The 27,828-nt window shown below is 34.8% G+C and overlaps 1 protein-coding gene across 4 annotated transcripts; it reads left to right on the forward strand.

Annotated features, from left to right (window-relative positions):
- The first annotated feature begins 2,473 nt into the window (after window positions 1-2,473).
- Window positions 2,474-27,813, forward strand: LOC128227897 (uncharacterized). Of its 4 annotated transcripts, XM_052938830.1 has the most exons (9): window positions 2,474-2,566; window positions 2,995-3,032; window positions 10,997-11,759; window positions 12,061-12,127; window positions 12,855-12,968; window positions 17,854-17,922; window positions 18,069-18,200; window positions 19,928-20,000; window positions 22,590-27,813. In XM_052938830.1, the coding sequence occupies exons 3-9, from the start codon at window positions 11,034-11,036 to the stop codon at window positions 22,729-22,731; spliced, it is 1,323 nt and encodes a 440-aa protein (XP_052794790.1). In that variant the 5' UTR covers window positions 2,474-2,566; window positions 2,995-3,032; window positions 10,997-11,033; the 3' UTR covers window positions 22,732-27,813. The 4 variants fall into 4 exon arrangements, with proteins under 4 accessions (XP_052794790.1, XP_052794789.1, XP_052794788.1 ...); XM_052938829.1 differs by lacking the exons at window positions 2,474-2,566; window positions 2,995-3,032 and adding an exon at window positions 3,240-3,352; XM_052938828.1 differs by lacking the exons at window positions 2,474-2,566; window positions 2,995-3,032 and adding an exon at window positions 3,460-3,575.
- The last annotated feature ends 15 nt before the right edge of the window (window positions 27,814-27,828 follow it).

A 27,828-nucleotide genomic window follows, 5' to 3' on the forward strand; every position in this document is an offset into this window, starting at 1 on the left:
GCTTATTGTTTTTCTTTTTTTAATCTTTAATTTCAAATACATCATGCATGCATCAAAGGAAAGTCTTCTATTATAATAGACTTATCAGACTGAGGGTGAACCCGGGTTGTAAAATGTACAGAGTGGACCTGTAAGCATGCATTTACCAAAATGTGCCAATTTATCCCAAAACTGGCGACCTGCTCTCAGAAAAAAGTTACAATACCTGGTGTTAACCGAAACAAGGTATTGGATGAGGTTTGCACGAATGAGAACGGTATAAAATCGTAGCTTTGAATAATAAAGTGCATTGAGCTTGGCGGTAAGCATCGTAAGGAGAAGCAGTGTTCAGTCAGGAGATAATTTTTTTTAAAAAGACATCATTTTTATCTTAAACTTGCGTCATCGTAAACAAGCAATTGCTCTTCATTCGGTGCACAAGGCCGTTTCTATAAATAATCTGCACATATAGGATAAGTTGAGTTGAGTTGGGTTTTACGGCATCGCAAGACTGTATAGGTTATATGGCGCCATTCAGGCAGGAAAAAACTTGTTGGATCCACATTGGACACATACTTTTCAAGAATTAGATTGGAAACATATATTTTTAAAGTATTTTTGGCAAAAAAGGGCCGTAACTCCTAATTGACTAAAGCGATTTCCATGACTATCGAACTTGATCAAGATATTATGGTCACAAACATGTGTTTAAAGTTTGGTGAGGATTGGACAAACAGTTTTCAAGAATTAGATTGGAAACATATATTTTTGAAGTATTTTTGGCAAAAAAGGGCCGTAACTCCTAAATGACTAAAGCGATTTCCATGACTATCGAACTTGATCAAGATATTATGGTCACAAACATGTGTTTAAAGTTTGGTGAGGATTGGACAAACGGTTTTCAAGAATTAGATCGGAAACAATCTTCGGGACGTACGTACGTACAGACAGACAGACGTACGTACAGACAAGGGCAACCCTATATGCCGCCACTTTGTGGGGGCATAAAAATCGTTGAACTTGAACATAGACGTCTAGGAATCAGATTTGATGCTCACCGAATCAGGCGGGCATGCAGCACCCTTAATCGACACAAAAGCATCAACGTGTATTGGATAAAATACTGTTACAGTTTGTTATACAGCATGCACTGTTCAGATAACTCTTAAAGTATTTTATGGGCTAAGAAATATTTCCATATATTTTTTTCAAAAATATTTTGAAATTATCGTCCCTTACTCGTTTGTTTACATCGGTTGTAACCCGTGCACGGTGACCATTGTGAGAACCCCTTTATATCATGTGATTTTTCATCCTGTGTTTATTTATGGCTAGCTACACGGAACACCCGCTTATCTTAATTAATATCTGACTCTAATCACAGCAGCGCGAGACATGTCATGTGGCAGAGAGCATCCACCAACTGCCTGTTATGTATGGTCGTTATGTATTCATCGGATTTTGCAGATGATGCTCCGCAGTAGAGGCTAAAATCCATGTACATGCAACAGAAATATTGCGGTTAGTTGAACACTTCATTGAAAGTTTTGCTCAATTTATGATGAAACATGACACACACAAATACAATTGCAATCTAAACAAAAATAATCTATAACATTTTAACACATACTGTTACTTTCAATTCTCGCTGAATCGGTACATTTTATTTAAGTGATTCGCGTTTTAAAATATACCGGTAGAGTTAAGCGAATTATGGAAACCATTTAAAACAAATATTTTTCGGTTAGACTAGGTCCGCTCGTATACACTAAAAAAAATAAAGTACATATTTTCGACTTCGATCAAAACATTATTATAGTCAAACCGTTCATGACCTCATCTGCAATTTATTGTAACGGCCGTTAAAAGTGGAAAACGAAGAACGTACATAAAATAAATATAATTAAGATACATTACCAAATGATGTTAAATCTTTTACTGACATAATTTTCCTGCCATTGTGAGCATTAAAATGTAGGAGTGCTTAATACAAATAAATTTATATTACTTTTGTCTTTTACTGACTATGTTTGTTCAGTGTTTTTCCAATAACAAAACATTTTTGTAACAATCGGATTAAACCGTTGTCAATATTGATGAACTGGCCTGAGAATTTTATAAAACTGACGAAATAAAATTTCAAAATAATAACATTTAATGCTAGGAATGCTACAAAGATTGGTGATAAATCTTAAGAGGAAGAAAAGGGTGATGAGCGTGATTTAGCTCAGTAAAATAAGATGAAAATGGTTCCATCGATGGGTTCATTCGTACTGGGAGTAAGATGTTATTTGTCCCGGATTCGCTGTAGAAGGCTTGAAAGGCAGCACGTTTAAACCGAAAGAGATGTTGAGAGACATTAAAATATTGTTAGTATATGTTGGCTGTAAAAATATGTTAGACAATGGGCGAAATCATGATACGCGTGACAATTTGCCTGAACAATTACAGGTGTACGTATTTGTCACGTGATGTTGATTTAAGAAATGTGAGGTACATAAATGCAACCACTTGTAAATGCATTTATTTGTAATGATAATAAAAGAGTACAGTATCCATACATTAAAAATGTATATTAATATCCAATACTTTCAGAGGCGTAGCTTCTGAAAGGCCGTGTAGGCCGCGGCCTACACAATTTTCAGAAAAAAATGCCAAATCTGCAATAAAAACTTAATTATTATATCGGAAACCAGGTATTTCAAATCTATCATTTTCCTTTTCACAAAAATACACATTCATACGACAATAATGTTACGTATATAATTTGTCAAAATTTGCATACCAGTAATCTGCGCTTTGACGCTGTTCATTACATACAACATTTATTTAATGTAAAACATATTGATATCGTTACTGTCATAAATGTTTTAACAACAAAGAAATATACGCTAAAACGCACCCACGACCACCTAGCTAAAACGAAATCCCGGGGATGCATGCGCATGCCCTCGTGACCCCGCCCCCTCCTCAGAAAGTGGCCTACACATATAGTTTCGTCAAGCTACGCCCCTGACTTTGCTGAGTTCGGTCGGGTTTCCCGACGATGTCAAGTAAGAGCCGATTAAAGGGAAACTCATAATATTAATAATGTTTAATTTACAATCTTTTTGTGAATAAAATGAATGATCATGAATGCGAAACAAGTGGTTTGATTTCTTACGTCAATGAGCATTTAATTGCATCTTCGATAAGGTCCGGAGCTATTTTGTTTTATTTCTGGGATTTCCCGTGATGTGCGAATTTTCCGGGGAATAAAACGGGAACCTCTTTGTTATTCCCCTTTGTAGCAAAATGACACGATCTGATCGAAAGCGAAAGTAGGAAAATCTGAAAAACAAATTTATATATCGGTATAGTTTAACAGATACAGGTTAGCAAATGTTTGTAAACACTTAAAAAATAACTGATTATTGATAAGGGATCCCTTTTCGTCCGAAAATTAAGCGTTTTTTTCTTGAATAATTTGATAACCATTTTAATATTTTCTTAGGGTCTTTGGCGCTGATCTAAAGAAAAACACAATATACACCAATCTTTATCTGAAGTTGGGTACGTGTAGTGGTCTCTGATACAAGAATCTTTATTGAAGTCGCGTATGTATATTGATCTCTGATATGTTCTGCATGATTTGATAAGCTCCACCTACCAGCTTGTAGTCAGCAACAGCATTCACACATTAATTCGTACATTTCAAGAAACATGATTAGTTAATGTTAAACTGTTGTACAGAATAAAATATTATACAAATCCCGTTTCAGGTCTGACTTACAACCTTAACATACACAAGGGTCGGTTACTTGATGTTCTTATTATACATACATGGCTTTTTCTGCCCATTTTGGGAAAAAGACCCTACTGGTTGACGGTAGTTTTCCGAACAGGGCACAAATACCGAACACCAGCTAAAACACGCTTTTTTAACCGTGATCGATTATTCGATGATCTACATTAATACAAAGGCTTGCCTTGGTCACACTTGCGAAGTTTCATCTTGTTTTGTTGAGTATTTTCCTAAAAAAGGGCAATTCAATGTTTATACACTTAAAGATCAAAATGTAGCACACGGGGGAATGACGTCAGAGGGCACACGCGCATCTTTAGGTTTTGCAGTTATGTTGACCTACATTCAAGATATTTATAAACAGAAATCACGCTTTACATTTGTAATTTCGAGTTTTGAAAAACATCGGAAACAATAAATAGCTATGCAGTTTATTTCATATAGCATACTTATTAATTATAATTGTATGATCATGTATTTTTGCTTTTCAAGTGTTCGGTATTTGTGCCCTCCATAGCATAGATTTAAGGGTGATTTACTGTCTATAAAATGAATGATTTTTGGCATAAAATTGATGAGATCGTGAATCTGTACTTTGACAGATGTTGTCACATTAACCAAAGATTTTTCATACGCAATTTAAACTTACTACAACAAAAACTCTCAAAGATAATTGTGAAAAACCTCAAAAAGTGTTCGGATTTGTGACGTCAACCAGTAGACATTTTGGGAAAATTTGCGTCACGAATATGCCGATATGGGAAAATTTACAGTTAACAAGAACAGGCTTTCTAGTCCTCTCTGTTATGAAGAAATTATAAAATATTAGTTTCTTTAATCCCAGGCTTATTATAAGTTATAAATAATGATGAAAACAATATTTTTTAAATTTTTGTACAAAGATTATAGTATTTTTTGGATTTTTTTTTTTGTTAGTTATCACTACCGTAGTTACAGTTCCCCCAACATGATAAATAAGCCTTGGGATTTTATAATCAATTGCAGAAGATAATTTGCAAATATTTAATCATATTGAATAATAATTTGAAATGTTAATATAAGTATTGATTGCAAAGTGATCAATTTTCAAACAAAACTTAACAATTAACTGGTGACCTGAAAATAAAAGCATATAGTTTTTAAAAGATAATGCATTGTATATACTTATTGAATTAGTATCTACTAGGGATGCAAACGAATGGCAAAATTGATATTCGAATATTCGGTAATTCTTTCGAACGAATATTCGAATATTCGATTACCAAAATACATCTTTTAAAAGTTGTAGTAAACTTTTATAATATTCTCTAAAGTAATAGCCGGGGCATTTTAGCTTTTCCTTGTCGTAATAACTACGCGTGGCGAACCCTGAATAACACCAAATGAGCCTCTGAAATTCTTCATTTCAGAAAGACAAAAAGTCATACTTTATCAACAGAGAAAAATTAACAAAAACTTTTTATTAATATTCCTCTGCCTTCATATTTGTAAACAACGTGAACCTAGATGGATTTTGGGTCAAATGGCGTTATGTGCCAATGGAGAGTCTCCGTAGGACGAGCAGCCTCGTTCTGGGATTGACCTATAATATATAAACTACGGAAAAACTAAACCAACTTGGGAACTAGTCTATTTTAGATTTTCTTAATTGGTAGAAGCAATTTACCTAAAATAATTGGATTTTTTTTCTGTCACTTGTCGTTTTCTGTCACTCCCCGTGTTTTTACATTAAGCTAGTTATTGTAAAAACACGGGGACTATTTATGGTACCCGACGATATGTCCCTAAATGATACATGCCGCGTGTTTAGTGTATTGTCATCACATTCACACCTCTGGCATTATGGGCCAATCGTTGTTTAAACAAGACAAACGAATCTTAAATACAACAACATAGTTGTAGGCAATATATTATTATTATTATTCAACAAAAAACCCATCGAATATTCGAATACCGATTTTGACATTCGAATACCAAACGTTTGATCGAATATTCGAATATTCGAATATTCGTTTGCATCCCTAGTATCTACTGTTCAAAGGCTGTTTCTGATATTATTCATGCAAATAATTATAAAAACATTTTTAGATGGATAAGAGCACTGTATACATTATGATAACATCATTTAGTTTTCCTGGCTATACAGCCTGTCCACACAGCACCGTTCCACTAGTTGACATACCACTATAAAAAAGCTTACCATAGTTCTTTCAAGATTATTAATTAAGGATTACAATAATTATATAGTATATATTTTAAAGAGCAATGATTGTAAGTAGCAATAGTTACATGGAAAACACAGCATGGTATAGTAGTGTACATGTAGTTGGTAACAAAATAAATTAATTACATTTTTGTTTCTTTACATTAGTTTGCTAGAAAAAAATCCTTGGAAAAAGATTATTTACACATTGAGCATTTACAAGAAGGACTTGCATGTCAAGGTGTAGATCAGCCTTCCAAATTTTTGGCAGTTTTGAGAGTACTTTATTTCCTATAGGAGGCTTTCTATACCTGACTCATGGTCTCAAAGCGGAAAGAGTTCTTCACATATTCAGTTGCTCTAAATACTGATGGCACATTTATACATTTTTATGCCCCCCTTCGAAGAAGAGGGGTATATTGCTTTGCACAGGCATGTCGGTCGGTCGGTCGGTCGGTCGGTCGGTCGGTCCGTCCGTCCGTCCGTCCGTCGGTAGACCAAAGCTAAAGCTTGTCCGAGCGAACTCAGCAATTCCTGGTAGTATGGTCATCAAACTTCACATGAAGGTTGGGCCTGACCAGTACATGACCCCTATTGATTTTGGGGGTCATCGGGTTAAAGGTCAAGGTCACAGTGACCTTTAATGGTAAAATAATTTTAAAGCTTGTCCGAGTGATAACTCAAAAATGCCTGCACCCATGGCCCTCAAACTTGACTTGGAGAATTGGCCTGACCAGGAGATGACCCCTATGGTTTTTTGGGGTCATATGGCCAAAGGTCAAGGTCACAGTGACCTGGAATGGTAAAAGGTTGTCCGAGTGATAACTCAACAATGCCTGCACCCATGGCCCTCAAACTTGTCTTGGAGGTTGGGCCTGGCCAGAAGATGGTCCCTATTGATTTAAGGGGTCATTGGGCCAAAGGTCAAGGTCACAGTGACCTGGAATGGTAAAAGGTTGTCCGAGTGATAATTCAACAATGCCTGCACCCATGGCCCTCATAATTGAATTGGAGGTTGGGCCTGACCAGTAGATGACCCCTATTGTTTTTAGGGGTCATCGGGCCAAAGGTCAAGGTCACAGTGACCTTGAATGGTAAAAGGTTGTCCGAGAGATAATTCGACAATGCCTGCACCCATGGCCCTCATAATTGAATTGGAGGTTGGGCCTGACCAGTAGAAGACCCCTATTGTTTTTGGGGGTTATTGGGCCAAAGGTCAAGGTCACAGTCACCTTGAATGGTTAAAGGTTTTCCGTGTGATAACTTGACAATGCCTGCACCCATGGCCCTCAAACTTGACTTGGAATTGGGCTTGACCAGTACATGACCCCTTTTGTTTTTGGGGGTCATCTGGCCAAAGGTCAAGGTCACAGTGACCTTGAATGGTAAAAGGTTGTCCGAGTGATAACTCGGCAATGCCTGCACCCATGGCCCTCAAACTTGACTTGGAGAATTAGCCTGACCAGAAGATGACCCCTATTGTTTTGGGGGGTCATTTGGCCAAAGGTCAAGGTCACAGTGACCTGGAATGGTAAAAGGTTGTCCGAGTGATAACTCGACAATGCCTGCACCCATGGCCCTCAAACTTGACTTGGAGGTTAGGCCTGGCCAGAAGATGGTCCCTATTGATTTTAGGGGTCATTGGGCTAAAGGTCAAGGTCACAGTGACCTGGAATGGTAAAAGGTTGTCGGAGTGATAACTCAACAATGCCTGCACCCATGGCCCTCAAACTTGACATGGAGGTTGGGCCTGACCAGTAGATGACCCCTATTGATTTTAGGGGTCAAAGGTCAAGGTCACAGTGACCTTGAAAGTGAACTCGACAATTCCTGGACCTATGGTCATCAAACTTGACATGAAGGTTTGGCCTGCCCAATAGATGACCCCTATCGACTTTGGGGGTCATCAGGCCAAGGTCAATGTCACAGTAACCTTTAACGCAAAAAAGTTAACAAATCTTCTCCCACCGATATCTCAACAATGCCTGACCTATGATCATTAAACTTGACATGGATGTTAAGCCTGACCAGTAGATCACCCTTATTGATTTTAGGATTCATAGAGCCAAAGGTCAAGGTCACAGTGATCTTGAATGGTAAAAGGTTGTCTGAGTGATAACTCAACAATGCCTAAACCCATGGCATTCAAACTTGACTTGGAGTTGCATCTGACTTGTAGATGACCCCTTTTGATTAAAGGGGTCATTGGGTCAAAGGTCAAGGTCACAGTGACCTTGAATGAAAAAAAAACTTGTCTGTGTGATAACTTGACAATATCTGCACCCATGGCCCTCGAACTTGACATTTAGGTTTCTGGTGACCAGCTGATGACTCTGGATTTTGAGTTCATAGAATCAAAGGTCATGGTCATAACACACTCTATCCTCACACTTTAATGGTCATAATCTTAAAACTGCCTTAACGGCAACAAATCAGCTGTCATTTTGGTCCATGCATATTTCATTCAATTGTCCATATAATCCTGACAACATGGCGCTCAGGGGGAGCATAATGTTTGACAAACATCTCTTGTTCATATCTGAAATTAAAGTAACATGTCTTAAATGCTACACGGTTTTGAACATATTCTGGTGTGATACCATACAGACATTTGGAAGTTTCAATAGCAATGCATCTAACTTTGCTCAGATGAAATGTTGGCAATTGAACTCTTATGATTTTAATAAGTTGAGGTGTAATCATAAGAGAATTTTTTTCAAGCTCTGTATGGAATCTTTTTTTGTGATTTGGTTTTGCCTCAAAAATGCCAAACTAGAGGACGGTGATTTAAATTGGATCTGATAAGAGATTTAAAAATAATAAGCTGAGTATTGATTGTCAGAAATAAGTCTTTGAAGGATATTCAGTTGTTTTATAAAAGCTGCTTTTTGCACAATTTAGAAATCTGGGCTTTAACATTTTAAAATACCTACCTCAAAAAAGTTTAACTTGCTCTTCATAAACATTGAATTGCTCTATTTCTTTAACAGTTGTGACGCCAAATGTAATTGCTGGAAATTTGTCAGGGTTAACCTTCATTTGATTGGAAGAAAACCAGTTTATCAAAATGTTTCTTACTTCTTCAAGAGTGGGGTTAACAGTATCAACCAGCTACTTTGACTGACAGGTTGCGTCATGTTAATTGTTATGGACAAAAAAGTGCTCCCTAACCAGTAGGAGTGAAAAAAGTTCCCTAACCAACATATATGTAAACATTTTCTACTGTTTCTGCTTCAGCTTACAAATAATTTATTGGCCTCGAAGTTGTACATATCATCGTATGTTTTTCAGGACAAACTTGTGTAAAATTAAGTTAATATTACATTTTAATATGAAACATAAGGGGGCAGGCAGCCCAACTTTAAAGACATCAGTGTTATGGGTGCAACAAGTTCAGCTGGCCATTTCTCACATCTGGAAGAATGATTTCTATATACATGTAATACAAGCCTGGATAATGTAAGATAAAAAGTCTGAGTCCATCTCAATGAAGATGAGCCACATTTGATGGTATTAGATAACTCAGCTGGGTATTGCAACCTGATGGTACACTATTTTTTACATAAAGAAAATAACCTTCACATATTTGTGACACTGCTGATCTGTTGGTAGTTTTTTTTGGTGACATATCATGCCACTCTGCTATAGTTAATTTATTCAAATCTGCTGATGTTTTAATGGAGTAAATGGGTCCAGACTGTAATAGCATATTCTAATTTTTTATGTACCATGGTTTTTTAGCACAAGTTTTACGTATGGTGGGCAGCTGTAGGTTCTTTTCTGATGAATTTCTTCTGAGGTTATTTTTTTGCTACAATGCATGTTGTGTTGTTAATGTGTTAGTGTAAAGGTCTGTTTAAGGATTTACTCCAAAGACACGTACCTTTAATCCAAGTCTATTTTTACGCCAATATTGGAGAAAAAAGGTTAAAGAATATGTTTATAAAGCACTCTATCAGACTATAAATTGTTAAAGATTTCTTACGGGAGTACCCTCAAAACCCCATGCAAATATTTAATGCCATACACATTTTGGCTCTGAAGGAAAGGCATACATGAAAAGGTTGCCCCCTAAGTTAGGCCCCTTCTAACATCAATACTGTATGTTGATTTGCTCTTGTAACTGTTTCTTAATTTTGTACATGAAGACTGTAACTATGTTGATTCATGAGGTTTTTGCTGTTCTGATCTTTTCGAATTCATCTTGGTTATAGTTCAATTGCCATGTTTGTTCCCAATGTAGAATTTGTTGAATCTTGGTAACGTCCTCAGTCTAGTGTATATTCCAATACAGGACGCAATCAATAACCTGTACATTTACCCATGTCGTTTGTGTAAATGAGAAATAGCTTCGGCACTAATACTGTTCCCTTCAGCACTCCAGAGGTCATGATATTGCTAGATGAGTGCTGTCCTTTCAGAACAATGGACTGTGTTTGTCCAATCAAAAAGTGATTGTCAGTCTGGGAGATACCTGTGCACATATTAGGCTAGAAGAGCTTACTTGATGGCGATATGAACAAAATAGTGCCTACATTTATTATCAGGTGTTTTCCGAACTTAGAGCTAAAATATTGTTGCTTTCATTAACAGCCAGATTCATTCATGCATGACAGGATTATGGCCATTTAAAATTTATAGTCTGACTGATAGCTAGTTGATTCTGAAATCAACACGCCTCTATAGTTACATTTCAGTGTTAGATAATTTGCTACTACAGTTGTTAAGGGGATATAGTTAATATTCTAGTAGGTTTAACAATTTATGCAAAAATGGCATTTTGTTGTACTTGACCAACAAACTAGAGACCTTGATAATATTCCCGTCTGCGCGAGACAGACTTTTTATGTTCCACAAAATGTTTTTACTATTTGTATTGTTTTTTTTACTTCAATTGCTTTCAAATGTCTTATGATCTTCATACAGGAAATGAACAAATTAGGCAACCTGTAACAGGCCCTCATGGGTCTCTTGTTTAAACTTGATTTCAATTTTAACCTCTAACCTCTAAACTCACAACTTTATTTCAGTAAGTTGTCAGCATAAGCTACTGTACTGTGTTCAGTCATGGCAGAAGGCCCAGATCAGAGTGGACCAGGTGAAGATCATCTTGCGTTCACCATCAACATACGCATCAGCCAACACCAAGACACACTTACGCTGGGTGTGTTGTTTGTTGTGCCAGGACAAAGCCTTAAAGTAACTTGTGATGATGAAAATATTGCAGATGTGACCATTGATATTGGCCGCATAAGATACATTCACAGGGAGGTGAGGGATACTAGTCCTACATCCTTCTGGCATGCTTCACCTTTCATTATTTCTTACTGCGATGAGGATGGAATGGTGAATAATATATTTTTTAACATGACAGATACAAGTCGAGAAGAAACTTGCTTGTCATGTCTGAATGCTCTCAGGGGTATTTTAAGAGCAAAATATGCTCACACTGGTGAAGAAACAGTGGACCAGATCCTGATGATTTTGAACTATCAGCCTTTGTTTATTGGACAAGTCTACACCACGGTCAGCTCAGTTGGGGACAACCAAGGCAATGTTGTAGAGGGTGCAGAAGCTTTGAATGGGTTTGAGCCCCTGCGTGGGAAAGTGCTGCTTGTGATGGATAAAGAGGGAATCTACCTGTATGAATCTTCCATGTTGGTCCCTAAATATCGTCTCATGTTCTGGTCAATTGCTAACCCTGACAGCATTGAGAGGGTCAAACTGACCTGTGACCCCACCACACAGGCCAACCGCATCTCCCTCTTCACCAGGACGCACTCCTTCGAACTGGTATATTTTTCAACTATAGAAATGTTCAAGCTTACAGAGCTTGTCTCTTCATTTTTCATCTTATTATTAAATAATAATTTAGATCTTTTTTCTTTTTAAAACATAGATTTAAGCACAATTTAAGTTCATTTAATCTGATAGTGTTTTTATGGGCAACAAATATTTTCAGGGATCGAGTTTAAAAGAAATGACCTGATCAGTTCTAAACTGAAGATTAATTTGGCGGTTGAATTCTAGAGCCAGATTGAAATATGCTCATAGATATAATCAATACTAATCATGCTTAGTTCCTTAAATACAGGTGACTGATCGGACCCTGGTAGACCATATTGAGAACACGAGGCCCATAAAACAGCATTTGTTGAGAGGTAATACTGCATCATTATTGTGATTCATTTTATTTGAATGAATGATTACATGTGTGAGTAGATGAATACGTTTACTCTTTAATATGTATAATATTAAAAGAAAGAATGGTTTGATACTGTTCCAAATTTTACAGTCATTTGTAATGATCTGATTATTAGGATAATTAGCATGTTAGTTAAGTCATTAAATTCACATTGCCCTAGTCTTGTTTATAGAGCCAAACTGTTATTCATATTGCATGAACCACACAGCGTTATACACTAATTGTTTATTTTATCGTTGATTGGACAAGATCAGTGTTATTTGTCCAATGGCAATCTACGTTTCAAATAGCAGTTATTATTTTCATAAACCTTGTTTAAAATGCAAAAAAACAATAATTATTTTCCATAATTTTACTTTTAGCTTTAATTCAAAACAAGTAGAATAAACAAAGAAAGATGAAAATATAAGGATTGAAATTCATTTCAGGGGTCATTCATGCCATCTTGAATGGCCAATCTGGAAACATGAGATTAATTTTGAAGTGAACAAGGCATGCCACACGTACATGTATATTGCACTTATTTTTATGTTTTTCTAAGAAATGCTTTCCCCACCTCCGCAGTGGTGGTGTTTATATGAATTTATTACATTTTAAATGTAAACCTTATAGTAGATGATACCGATAATCTAAGCATGATTAATTAGTCTCGTGTAAATCTTTTCTTTTGTTTGTTTGTGTAGATGTTGAAATTCTGGTGAGCTCACTGCGGGAGCTGCAACCACGCCGAGGGGTGGAAGCTTCTGGGGACCAACCTCCCAGGCCCCACCAGTACCAGGCATCTAGCATTACACCAGGTAAACTGTTAAAAAAAAAACATCATGTGTGATGATATTATTAATAATATAGATATCACTTTTTGTTTTTTTAATGACAAAATATTAAATCAGCACATTGCAGAATTTTGCCAAGATTTTTTCAGAAAAGTTGATTTAATGATAATCAATACATGGTAAGAACATATTCTATTTAGATATGAGCATAAAAAGTATGCAAATAATATACAAAATATCAAAATATCCTATTGCTCTGAAAGAAGCTTATAAAAGTAAACTTTTTACATTGATTTACAATTACGATGTGTTGTTCAAGAAGCTCACTGAATTTAAGTCCTACATGCCATTTCTCCTGGACAGGGGGATAATCACCAGAAATTTTAATCCATCCCTCTGTCCCCCCGGCAACAGACTATAATCCCCCGGAAGTAGAAAAAGAATATATAAAAAAAAATACGCAAATTTTATCAGACAGTTGGTTTTATTAGTATGTTTACAAGTAATGCTCTTCTATGAAGCTTAATTGGATTATCAACTAATGAGGTGAAATAATTTGACAAACATGTGGTTCGTTGTTTTGATAAACACTGACGGAAATTGCGTAATGAGTGTCAAGCAGACTGGTCAGATGAAAGGTGAATTTTCATTGGTTGAACTATTTTTGTTCCAATAAGAGAGCATGTACCATATTAAGAGTCCTTCACATTGTGTTAAAAACTAATGTCATTTTGGACAAACAGATTACCACCCTGATAGCCCGGTAGAGGCTTCGATTCAGGTGTGGAAGGTCGGGGATTCCTTTTACCCAAGCCGCGTCATACCGACAATGTTAAAAAATGGTACCAGTAGCTTCCTTGTCTAGTGCTTCCTTGTCTAGTGCTTGGCTTTTAAATGGTAGAACTGGGAAAATGGTGTACTCAGTACTGGTTCAACCCAGGAAAGTTGTATCCTTTATATTGGTGCTTTACGCAGAGCCAGTTAAAGAACTAAGAGGTATAGGCGAAGGGCTAGGGTATTGCGCCCGAATTTCTCATCACTCAGTTTCTCCATGTCTTCCAATGTCTGGATTTCACTGAGAATTGTTGCCACTTCTATCTCATGTCACTTATGGCATTTAAACAACAATGTAAGTCGTGGCGTCACAACAGGGTCATGTTATAATGCAGCGAATGAGCCAGGGTAGACCTTGATAAACTCACACAAACAAAAAAACAAACAAACAAACAACAAGCATATTTTTTATACTTATGAAAGTGACAGTGGATTTTTTTGTTACATAATGAGTTTAAAATAACTGATAGACTAGGCTATTTCTTTGTCATGCTTCACTACGTTATTACAAACATAACATTGACATTTATCGGAAAATGACAAAGTGAAACTGAACTTAACTACATTAATTAATTTATCTCCCCTAAACCACTTTTTCATGATTGGTGCTTGTCCGGGCAATATCTTGGAAAATACTAAAGGATTGAAATGAAACTTCATACATAGATAGATGGCAATAAGAGGAAGTGCAGTGCACAAAATCCATAATCCTGTCCTGCATATTTTTAGTGATATCCCCCTTGCCTTATATTTTTCAAAAATTTGTACTTGTCCGGGCCATATCTTATAAAATACTAAATCAATTAAAATGAAACTTTAAATGTAGATCGATGGCAATAAGAGAAAGTGCATTACTGAAGAACCATACACCTGCCCTACATTTTTAGTTATCTTCCCTAAAACTCCCCTTACCTGATTCTTGATTGTTTTTGAAAATAAGATTTTGTCTAGGCCATATCTTGGATAAATGTGAATTTAAATTGCTGCTTTTCTATTTCATCACTTGAAATGTACTTTAAAGTATAATTCTCAAACCTGCCTACATTTTTCCAGGTTATGAAGTATTTAAGTTGAGTTTAATAATGCTACAACAATTTACTTTCTACCAGCACATTCATTGTATTACAATTTCTGCCTCTTCATAGAAAATGAGCGTATGGCCTGTGCCAAAAATAAGCGCAGCTTCCTGAAAAGTGTTTTAGCTTAGCTCAGCCTATGCTTTTCAAAAAGCTGAGCTTTTTTTAGCTATTTTTTTTAAAAGACTAAGCAAAAGCTGCACTTTTTAAGAAAGGTTAGCAAAAGCTGTTTTTTTGGGGAAAAGCATCACTAAAGCTATGTTATTTTCTCTAAAACTGTGCTTTTCTTCCATAGCTATGCTTTTTGTTTATGAAGGTGCATCTTTTAGCTCACCTGAGCAAGAAGTCCGTCGTCAACAATTTGACTGTTAACACTCTAGAGGTAACAATTTGGGCACAATGTTAATGAAACTTGGTCAGAATGTTACGCTCAATAAAATCTTGGATGAGTTCGATATTGGGTCATCTAGGTCACCAGGTCAAATTAAAGGAAAAGCTTGTTAACACTATTGAAGTCACATTTATGACTGTATCTTCAAGAAACATGGTCAGAATGTTAATATTATTTAATCTCTAGGTCAAGTTCGAATCTGGGTCATGTGCTGTCAAAAACTAGGTCACCAGGTCAAATTGAAGGAAAAGCTTGTTAACACTCTAGAGGTCACATTTATGACTGTATCTTCATGAAAGTTGGTCAGAATGTTCATATTAATAATCTTTAAGTCAAGTTTAAATCTGGGTCATGTGCGGTCAAAAACTAGGTTATAAGGTCAAATTATAGGAAAAGCTTGTTAGCACACTAGAGGTCACATTTATGACTGTATGTTCATAAAACTTAGTCAGAATGTTTATATTGATTAGCTCTAGGCCAGGTTTGAATCTGGGTCATGTACGGTTAAAAAATAGGTCACCAGGTCAAATTTAAGGAAAAGCTTGGTAACACTCTAGAGGGCACATTTATGACCATATGTACATGAAACTTGATCAGAATGTTATTCTTGATGATCTTTAGGTAGAGTTTGAAACTGGGTAATGAGAGGTCAAAAACCAGGCCACTAGGTCAAATCATAGAAAAACTTTCTAAACACTGTAGAAGTTACATTCTCTCTTTGATCACCATGAAACTATGTCAGAATGTTTGTGTTTATGATGTCTATGTCAAGTTTGAAACTGGGTATCCTGAGTTCAAAAACTAGGTCAAGAAGTCAAATCATAGAAAACACTGTTGAGGCCATATTTTCTACTTTATCTATATGAAAACTGGTCAGAATGAACTTATTACAGCAAGGATCAGGTGAGCGATACAGGGCCTTCAGGGCCCTCTTGTTTTTATGAAAGCTTCCTGCGTTTATTTAAAGCTTACCTTAAGCTGTGTGTTTTGTATATGGTTAAAGATTGCCTCTAAGAAAACCTCTATGTTTTTTCATCGAATACCCATGGGTGGGTTTATTGGGTCGGTCGGTCGGTCGGTCGGTGAGTGAGTGAGTCAGTGAGTGAGTGAGTCAGTGAGTCAGTGAGTGAGTCAGTGAGTCAGTGAGTAAGTCAGTCAATGAGTCAGTGAGTCAATCAATCAGTGATTAAGTGAGTAAGTGAGTCAGTGAGTCAGTCAGTCATTGAGTCAGTCAGTCAGTCAGTGAGTCAGTCAGTCAGTCAGTCAGTTAGTCAGTAAGTGAGTCAATCAGTCAGTAAGTGAGTCATTGAGTCAATCAGTCAGTCAGTGAGTAAGTGAGTCAGTCAGTCAGTCAGTCAGTCAGTCAGTCAGTCAGTCAGTCAGTCAGTCAGTCAGTCAGTCAGTCAGTCAGTGCGTAAGTGAGTCAGTGAGTCAATCAGTGAGTAAGTGAGTCAGTCAGTCAGTCATACAGTCAGTGAGTAAGTGAGTCAGTGAGTCGGCCAGTCGGCCAGGTGACAATAATGATAATAATGATTATAATAACTGGGACCAATAATAATCCTACTCCCAGATAATAATAATAGTTATAATAATAATAAAAAATTATAATAATAATAATAATAATAATTATAAAAATTATAATAGTTATAATAATAATAATTATTATAATAATGATAGTAAAAATAATAGTAATTAATTCTTATAATAATTTATGAATCAACCAATCAATTAAATCATAATTTCAATTTTATAATATCATCCAATCAAAATAATACATTGTAAATTGCTTACTTTACATAATTGATATGACTTTGATTTCTTTTTAATGAAAACTGATTTTTTTTCTAATGAGGCTGATTTGTTATCAGAGATAATCCAAGCGAATTTCAGCACCAAAATTCAAACAACATTTAAGGTCGGACATCTTGTTTTTTTGATAGAAGGATTAAAGAATGTTGATGTATTTTAATGAAGTAATGGATTTACACAAATAAAAACCATTGATAATTAAAGGGATTAATGAAATAAATTCATGACTTTACCATCACTAGATCAGGTGAACATAAACTATGATTTGAACATAATAATTCCAAAAATTGATGTTTTGTGATTAGTTGAAGATTCCTCAGGTGTGTTTTCTTATAAGTTGTTCATTTAAGATAACAATCACTAATTGTCGATAATGTACAATATTTGGCATAATAAAGAAATTCCCTACTAAAAATCTGTTGTTAATCCCAGGAGCATATATTATTGCGATATTCTTATTACATTGTAGAAATTATAATTATGGTATCTTTTTTGAAAATGTTGAATCAAGTATGCATTTATGTGTTTTCATAGATATCAGGAATCTAGATGTTGTATTTGACAAAATACATTATATATCTTTCATTGATTTAGATTGCATCATTAATTTTGTATGCTAAAATTCCGCAAACTTCCCGAACATCCTCCGTATGCACTTTCATGGAAGTGGGTAGTATGTAATTTAATAAAATGAGTTGATGTGGCTTAATTCATATCAGTTAAAGTGTTGCCTGGTTGCCATCTTCAAACTTTCTTTTAAATGAAACTTAAGGTTTGTTAAATATTTCTTGTGTTTCAGTGAGACATCAATGGGAATATCAGGCAGACAAGTATGTGGCAGACAGGAATGAAGCCACCAAGCTGGATGGTAGGGTTTTAGAGGCTGTAATTCAGCTCTGTAGTTTATTGTATTTGTGTTAAAACTTGATGACTTCTTATTCTGGTACTATTTTAACTTAAGAGTAATAGTTTTGTTGTTTAAACTTAGTAATGCTAATATTGTCCTTGTTCAAGGCGAGTTGCAGAGTGCACTAGACCAGTTTGTCGGTAATGAGGAGACAGAGATGATGTGGCTGGCCCTCGCCTTTGACCTCGAAGAGATACAGTCCGATGGCAAGATTCCCCTCTCTGATCATCGCAGTGGTGGTATGTAAATGCAGTAATTGTATCATATTCAAAACTGAATGAATAATATCAGCTCTCAAGGGAAGCCAAATCTATGCACTGGAAGAATGTTTGAAGGGCTTGCTGAATTGTATCCCCCTTTTGAAAAAAAGACACATAGGTTTGGAAGAGTTTATCATTTATTTGGTAGGTCAGTTATAGGTTGGTCTGTAGACCAAGTCTTTTATGCACGATAACTTGGAACAGTGTGACCTAGAACCATTAAACTGCAGGTTGCCTTGACCAGTAGTTGACCCCTTTAATTTGCTAAGTCAGAAGTTAAAAGGGCAAGGTCGCAATCAACAGTTAGATTTTTAGCCTGCTTGTTGTTGAGCCCACTTGCTGTGAGTTAGTTCGTTAGTTTGTACATCTGTACATCATTTCAATTTTGGCTCATCCGGGCTGTTACTTCACCAGGAATTGGGGGATTTTAAAACAACTTGGCACAAATGTTTGTCATGAGAAGACTTGTCACTTGTATTAAACATTTGTCTTCACAATAACTAGTGATGTTCTGATGATCCATTATAATCCAAAATTGACCTTTAATTGGCGACAATGTATTTTGTCATAATAAGTCATCAATTCAACCGGCGAGTTGTTTCTCTTCTTTCCTCTTCTTATTTAAGTTTGGGTTATTTCTGCCAATGTTCTCCTTTGAGTTCATTTATACATTTGGAAGCGTTTAGTAGTTATTTTTAACAATAAGGCCGAAAGAAACAAGAACATTTAATAACTTCAAACATACACATACCATAAGCATAGTTAAGGATTACGAGTTATTGTACAATAATTGAACTAAAATAAAACTATTGTCAAAAACTATTTGTTATATCAATAAATGGTAAACTGATTTTCAATAGACAAACTGGAACCAGTTCTCAACACTAACAATAACTCAAGAACAGTTTAACATAGGACCAACAATCTTCAGTGGTTGGTTGCTGTTGACCAATAGACAACCCTTATTGTTTTTGGGGTCATTGGGTTGAAGGTCATGGTTATGATCTTACGAAAACTTGGTTAAAAAAAGAGAGAATGGTTTGACCTCAAGAACATTAGACTTCAGTGGTTGGTTTTTCCCCGTCAGTAGATAAACCATCTTGTGTTTGAAGTCAGTAAGTCAAATGTCAATATCAGGGTAAACAATCTTTAGTAAATAATTACGGAGCAGAATGTATGACAAACATCTCTTATTTTATTCTACATAGCAAGTACTAGTCATAAAATATAGCTAATTGTATAAACTTTGGCTAGAGAGGGTTTTTTATACAAATGACTACCCGGTATATAGGACAGGGTATAAATCTTACATATAATGGTCGATTATTTGTTCATGACAATAAATGTAAGGTTTGTCATCTTTTACATATACTTATATTAATAATAGTTTAGTAGATTAAAAGTTGATAGTCTTTTTTTATTGTCAGTGGTGGTTTTTATTTGCAAAACTTTAATCTTGGCTATAACTCCAAAGTCGTTTTTGATATCTAAATGAGACTTGGTTCATTTTTTGCAATGGACATAATGCACATTTGCTGAAAGCCCTTAACTCAGGTTCTTAACTTTAATTGAATATGGCAGTGCCCCTTTTTGACCGAAAAACATCAGACAAGCTTGGTGCTATCTCATTGTTGAAATATGAATTCTTACGGACAATAATAAAAACCTATAAATACTTTCAGGGTGAGGATGGTTATATATTTCAGGTTTGGACCCAGATAATGCAGAACATTTGCAGAGAGCCTTAGATGATGTAGCTGATCAGCTGAAATCCAGACAGTAGGTTTTGCTTTTAGTTTTCTGTATGGTACTCTGTTTTTCATTCATTTTGTGCAGATCCTTACATGGGTCACTGTACTTTCTTTAAAAAATGAGTCTGATCTAAACCTAAAACGGAGTCAATGAAGTACCGTAATACGTAATGATAACTTTGAAACTAGTTTCCATTTTTGACTTGTATGTTTTTAGTTCAGTGTGCATTTTTTTTTATATGATATGCCCATTGTGTTCCTTTTCCATTTCTAATACTGAAAATACATCAAGCCATGATGGAACAACCCGTATCACACCACTTTTGTTAGACTTACTGGCCTAAGGCCAGAAGAGCTTATGCCATGGTGAGGTGTATGCCATCTGTGCGTCCCTAAGCCTGTGAACAATTGCCATTGAGTAAAATCCAATCTTCAGTTTTGATTGTTACTCAATCTAGAATTGCAGTGAGACAACCTGTTTTAGAGTGTGCAGTTGGTTTTATGTTATCTCTCCCTTGCCTTTGTGAAAGAGGTGAAAAATATTTTTTTAAGTGGGTTGGTTGACTTTTTGCGCTGGCACAGTGTATTTTGCTCATGCGTCTGTCTAAACACAATTGCTTGTGAAAGATGTATGCTAATTGTTATGTAGCATCATAGGATGGCCCTATACCAAGTTTGTTCAAATTGTGCTCCTGGGGTTAAAGCGGGTCCCACCCCTTTTGACCTACTTCTTTGAAGCTACAGCATAATAAATTTAGACCATGTGTACACTTTTGAAAACAAATATCAATCTTGTGCTTAGATGACCTTGACTATGACCTACTTTCTTATTTTGATGGTACAGCATTGACATTTTGACCGTGTGTACAGTTTTGAAAACAAATATCAATATTGACATTAACAGGTGACCTTTTGATCTACATTCTTATTTTTGAAGCTATAGTAACGAAATTTGGACGAAGTGTACAGTTTTGAAGACAAGTTTTGAAGGTTGTTCACATTATGCCCCTTGGTTCAAAATTGTCCCCATCCTGAGGGTCACATCTATTACCTAAATATATAAAGGAAAAAAATATTTTAGTCTGAAACGAAAACCCCTTGAGATGTTTGGTGTGTGACATTGTTTATTGGTATCAAAGGTTTAAAACTTTCACTCAGATGAGTGATTAAGGGCCACCATAGCCCTGTTGTTTTTGTTTCTCAATCAAACACATACAGCAGATTGATATCTATGTGTGCTCTGTTCCTTTTGAAACCAGCCTGACCTGCTCATGTGTGAGTTGATTATGGTAGCCTTATCAGAGTAAACTCTAAGGGAGACAACATGTTACAGATAGTTGTGTGCTATTGTAGTGTTTGTCTCCCTTTGTCCTTTGAACCATGATTAATTAAAAATGATTGTGTGCTGTTTCTAGTATGTACATGCTTTGGTTATGAACTACTGTCACTGGCACAAAAAAATGTTCATCAAACTAATCAGCTTACTACATATCCTGTCCTCACATGTTGAACATAAAACGTTTTCAGCCAACCCAAACACTTAACATTAGTATTATTATAAGTATGTTGCCTATTACCCATACATATATGTTCTAAATTGAAAATGACCACAAGAAAAGCATAGGCCCGCATTGGCCTCTTGTTTGATTTAATGGTGAATTAATAATTCATGAGAAATTGTAAAACCAAGTGCAGCTAGCTTCTCTGGGTGAAGATTAAAACAGTGCTTATAATTATGGAATTATTTGATGGAGGCATTTAATTAAAGAAATATTTTGGTAACCAATACCATTTAAGGTAAAAAAAAATTATCTGCCAGTTTCTGTGAAAACATGCAATAATGACTAAAATACAACTTTTGAAAATAAGAAACGCATATTTTTTTTTATTAATCCTCCTACTGAAAGTTTGAAGAAGTAATTTTAAGCAACACAAAGTTATGTGCAGATGTCGTCGTTAAATTCTGGCTGATTCTGACATCATTTTATAAAAATCAAATGGTCAAAACAAACAAACATTATCAAGTAATCTTACAAAAAGGTGAATGAATTTCTGATATATATAAGTGCTTATTACATTGGTTAGGAACTGTAAACTTTATGTTTTCTTTTGGAGAAGACCTTTATTGAAATGAAACATGCTTTTTAAAAGAAATACGCAAAATGACTGTCGTTATGGCAATATGCTTTATATATATGAACAATTATGATCAAAGCTACTTTAACAATAGAACAGGCTTTAACAAGAAAAACATTTTTTTGATGGCCTTGTAAAATCATGTTTTTGATAATTCTGAAATACTTCACAATTGTTATGTTATGTAATTATCTAGGTTTTCACAGAGACTGGCTCATATCGATGGCACCATTTAAAAATGCTGAACTTATAGTTTTGAACTTTTTCAGGAGATACAAAAAACATATACAATGACATGTAGGTTCGGGTTTTCTGCAACTTCTTCTGACCAGTAAACTCAATTTCTATTGGGTTTTAAGTCCGGTGTTTTCAGAAAAGGCGGCAAACTAAAATATATTAATAAAAAGATGGAAACCCCGAAAAAGCAAAAAATATAGGTTCGGCTTTGATGGTGCCATCGATATGAATTGTGACTTTGCAGGCTTGAGGTGGCGTTATCCCGAATCCAGTCCTGTCGGGAACTGTTCGGGGAGAGCAAACTGCTGGAGATATCGGCCATCTTCAGGAACAATGACGACACTGAACTGCTCAAAAAGATCTACTTCAGGTCACTGTGTGCATAGGTGAAATCAAAACACCTGAAATACAGGAGATAAGGATAAATGCAGAAAAGGAACATTTTTTATTAACTACATGAACATGTCATTCTGTTTGGGAACAAATCAAGTTTAACATATTCTATTTAAGTCTGCATTCATTACTCATAAGGCATATATACTTTTATTATAAAAAAAAGACACCGTATATTCTGCAGGGACCGATTTTTCAAACATCTTAAGTCTGTTATAACACAATTAAGCTAAGCTCACTATTTTTTTCTATAATTTGTGAAATATTTGCTATTTTCAAGTATTTTCACTGTAATCTGAAGGTAGCTGTCTGATAATCATGAAAAGGAAAGTTTTATTTATCAAGTTCATTTTAAAATTAGAAATTTTGCTGAACAAAAAAAGCTACTTAATTCTGTGAAACTTTTGAGGAATCAGGGCCTCAAATATTTGTAGAAAATTCTCAATGTGCTTTATTACTAGTTTAGTTGTGATATTTACTGAAAAATGCATCTTATTCACTTCATTTATTGTTATTGCTATAGTTTGTTATTTTGTTTTGGAAATCATCCTTTCATTATCATTTATGCAAGAGAAAAATGTCAATGAAATACCATAAATCTTTGAACTAAGTTTAAGTATTAGGAAAGTATTTCATTTTTCATAAAATTTGTTCAGTGCTTTTTCATTTTTTTTTCATTTTAGGTTTTTGTTTGAATGACAAACATGCTGTATATTGACGTTGAGCTTCAAACCTTTTAGCACTTAATTTAACCACTATAGCTTTGTTAAGTGCAAAACTTTTAACGTTGGCCATATTTCAAAAAGTGGTCATGATATTCATATGAAACTTGGTACACATGTTGTGAGAAACAAAACACAGATCTGTACATGTAGCAAGGCCCATAACACTGGCTTTTATAATTTTTAAGTTTTGAACCCCTTATTTGTGTTTATATTTTAGTGAAGAATTGAATCCCTTCTATGTGTAGACATCAGTGTGAATAATTAAACACCTTCTATCTGTAGACCTCAGTGTGAAGAATTGAACCCCTTCTATGTGTAAACCCCTGAGTGAAATATCAAACCCCTTCTTTGTTTAAACCTCAGTGTGAAGGATTAAACCCCTTCTGTGTGTTAACCTCTGTGTGAAGAATTGAACTCCTTTCTGGAAACATTTATGTGAAGAATTGTACCTTTTCTTTGTGTTGGCCACTGTTGGAAGAAATGAATCCTTTTTGTGTTAACCCCTCTGTGAAGAATTGAACCCTCTTCTTTGTGTTAACCTCTGTGTGAAGAATTGAACCCCTTCTTTGTGTAAACCTCTGTGTAAAGAGGTGAACCTCTTCTTTGTGTAAACCTCTGTGTGAAGAACTGAACCCCTTCTATGTGTAAACCTCTGAACCCCTTCTTTGTGTTAACCTCTGTGTAAAGAGGTGGACCTCTTCTTTGTGTAAACCTCTGTGTGAAGAACTGAACCCCTTCTATGTGTAAATCTCCATGTGAAGAACTTAAACCCTTATATGTGTAAATGTGAAAAACTGAACCCCTTCTTTGTGTTAACCTCTGTGTGAAGAGATGAACACATTTTTGTGTAAACCTCAGTGTGAAGAACCAAACCCCTTCTTTGTGTAAACCTCTGTGTGAAGAGATGAACCCATTTTTTGTATAAACCTCCATGTGAAGAACTGAAACCCTTATATTTGTAAACGTCCGAGTGAAGAACTGAACCCCTTCTTTGTGTAAACCTCATTGTGAAGAATTGAACCCCTTCTTTGTGTAAACCTCTGTGTGAAGAATTGAACCCCTTCGATATGGTTTTGTACATATCAATAATCATATGTACAGTATTAAAGCTTAATACTGTCTCAAGTTTGATGCTTTCTGTGATCCTCTATTTTTATCCGACCTTAATGTAAAATCAGGCCATATTATATGGAACTGTTGTTTTTTTATTTGAATGTTGTTTTTTTGTGTGTTTAGATTTGCTATGTTGATTTCAATTTAATTTTAATTAGAGGCCAAATGTATGTGGTTTATAAGTTAAATCTGTTGTAACTCGATGTTTAGACATTTTTTTAACATATTACTTGTTGATGGGCTCATCATTTAGATCAAAGGAATTGGCAGTTATCAATATTTTTAGGTTACCAAAATTATGTTAAATGGTTATTAGACAAAGACTATGTTATGATTTTAATTCAAGAATTAAAATTTCTTAGTTATTGAAGTTCTCATGAATTTGCTGTTTCAGATTCATATGTGATGTTCTTATTATACACAACATAATTATGTGTACATGTACTTCTATTTTACTGTGTTCAGGATTGTTTAAGTTCCTTCCGTATTGTGTATTCTTGTGTGCAGGTGTGTGTGTAGTGAGGAACAAAATCTAGGGACAGTTTTACACAACCTCTTACTAGTTATAAAAAATTTCTCCTGTAGCAAGTTTCAATTAAGGATTATTGTCGTACTTTCAAAAACCTTAAACCTGTATAAATGTCATAAATGGCAACATTTTTATATTTTTTTATTTTCTCAACTCTGTGGTCTTTTTAAATACTGGTTAAAGACCAGTTCACTCAAAAATGTAGATAATTATGAAATTATGACACTAAGATCATTTTAATGTACGACTTAAACCAACTAAAATCCTTTTTGAAACCCTAACCCTATTTTTACCAAGAAATAAAAGTAGTATGTCCTATTAAGCATTACAGTATGCAAATATTAAGCATTACAGTATGCAAATATTAAGTAGGGCAGTATGCAAATTTTTAGTAAAACAGTATGCAAATAAAATTATTGAAAGAACAGTATACAAATATTGTCAGAGTAAACCAGAATGCAAATATTAAGTAGGACAGTATGCAAATATTGGGTAAACCAGTATGCAAATATTAAGTAGGACAGTATGCAAATATTGAGTAGGACAGTATGCAAATATTAATGTAGGACAGTATGCAAATATTAGGTTGAAGGGTATGCAAATATTAGGTAGGACAGTATGCAAATTTTAAGTAGGACAGTAAACAAATATTAGGTAGGACAATTTTTACCTAAAAGAGTTTCAAGAGTTTTAAGATATTCACATATATCCTGGGTTTGTCTGAGTTTTACTGTTATGTGCCATAACCATGTCCATTTTTAGCTTTGTCTATTTTATTGTTATGATGGTTTGCAATTTGTATTAGTTATATACCTTAGCTAAGGGGAATTGCAATAGTCACTGTTATATTTTTAATCAGAAAATCAATAAATGATTTAAGGGGACTGACCTTGACCTGGTTCTGTTAATCTGATTTTTAAGTTATTTATCATAATTGAATTATATTTTGAGACAAAAAAGCATAAAGACATTCAATGTCAGACAATGTATTGCGCGTTATACTTTACAGTATGAGTTGTGTCTCAGTAAATTGTAGACATTTTACATATTATCTACATATGATGTACAAATACACTGTAACTTACCAGATCTGATAAGCCATCTTTTCACTTACATATATTTTCTTTATATGACGCACAAATACACTAGACTAAGAAGATGTGATTAGAAATCTTTTTCACTTACGTGTTAAGCAGTTAAGCTCACAGAAATAAAAATGCATTCAAAACATTTAACTTAACATGGATACATGAATATATTCACGGAGCACAGAGCATAGAATATTGAATGGACATACAAATGTCATTCAATTTTTCTATCCAGCAAAAATAACTCTTTGAGATATATTTATAATTTGAAGTCAAAGCTTGAGGCAGGCTGATATTAGATTAAGTTTATGCAGCTCCAGTAAATATTCCCAAGTTGGGTAACCCAACCATGGTGTTTGCACAATGCCACTGCTCAACTTCTATGTTTCCAAATATAGATAAGCTCATAAAGATGCTGTGGTTGACACTGCTCGACGGCTATGTTTCCAAATATAAATAAGCTTATATAGGTGCTATGCTGTCCAGATCATGAGTATAATTATCATCATGAAACATGCAACTCGGAAACTGACAAACAGTAACTCAATAATATAACAACTAAATTGACTAAAATATATCAAACTTTTTAGGGATGTACCGGATATTGTCTGTTGTAAGAAAAACTTTCAGGAAATGCACAGTTAAGACATGTTTTATGCAAGTGTGCTTCATTGCTGCTATATCTAGTTTTATGGTACTACATATACCTAATATTAAGATGTTTCAATTTACTGACTTTTTAGAAGATGTAAAAATGACATGTTTCTGAAAATTTGAATAAACCATGTTTGTTTATTTTATTGCAATAACTAGATTCTATGATACACTGAGGAATGCCTTTTATATATCAAATAAGGATAGACAAGGCTAAATAATAAGCATTTTGTTGACAATTTTGATTATGTTGTGCATACACATTGGGCCGATTGTTAAGAACTTTGTTAATGTGAACAAGTTTGTTATCACCATCGTTGTTAAGTTTCAAATCTTCATTGCTCTGGACATTTTATGGACATTTGTGATCTGCAGTATTTGTAACAAAATTATTGAATTTTTTTATATATGAGCATATCATGAAACATGACTTTCAAAACAATGTCGTCATTCAATGTCGTCATTCATATTGCTAACTATAACAAAGTTCTGCACAGTTGGCCAAATCATGAAAGTCAAATCCTTTTACTGTGATAATTTGCCATTAAATCTTTTTTTTTTTTTTTTAAATATCACCTTTTTTAGCAATTTTCTATTCACTGACCTTTCATCCATATTTTTTAAATCAGGATATGTATACAATTCATATATTGATGTATTTTTCAATATTTTGTATTTTAACAATTGACAATCACTCTGTTTGGTCAAAGCTATTTACCTGACAAAACTATTATTTATCAATTGTGTCAATTGTCAAATAATGTTAACATTCTGAAAGAGGTCATTGTGAGTATCAACTTGAATGATTATTTTCTGATAAAGCTTACCTGACATAATTTTGACAGGTAAAAGCGTTTGAATGTATCAATAACACATTGTGCAATTGTATGGTCAACCATACCCATATAAGTGAGAGATTGTCATACCTGAGTGTTTCATTGGATTTTCAATAAAACTAGAAATTAACTGATGTGGTTTTGT

The sequence above is a fragment of the Mya arenaria genome, chromosome 3 (genome assembly GCF_026914265.1).
Source record: "Mya arenaria isolate MELC-2E11 chromosome 3, ASM2691426v1".
NCBI classification, from domain to species: domain Eukaryota; kingdom Metazoa; phylum Mollusca; class Bivalvia; order Myida; family Myidae; genus Mya; species Mya arenaria.

What these genes read in the sequence shown, in the direction of transcription:
- LOC128227897 (XM_052938830.1), top strand. Translation starts at nt 11,034, where the DNA reads ATGGCAGAAGGCCCAGATCAGAGTGGACCAGGTGAAGATCATCTTGCG. An exon ending in GGCATCTAGCATTACACCAG is followed by an intron (nt 12,969 to 17,853) that starts GTAAACTGTTAA and finishes CTTGTGTTTCAG; the next exon opens with TGAGACATCAATGGGAATAT. An exon ending in CTCTGATCATCGCAGTGGTG is followed by an intron (nt 18,201 to 19,927) that starts GTATGTAAATGC and finishes TATATATTTCAG; the next exon opens with GTTTGGACCCAGATAATGCA.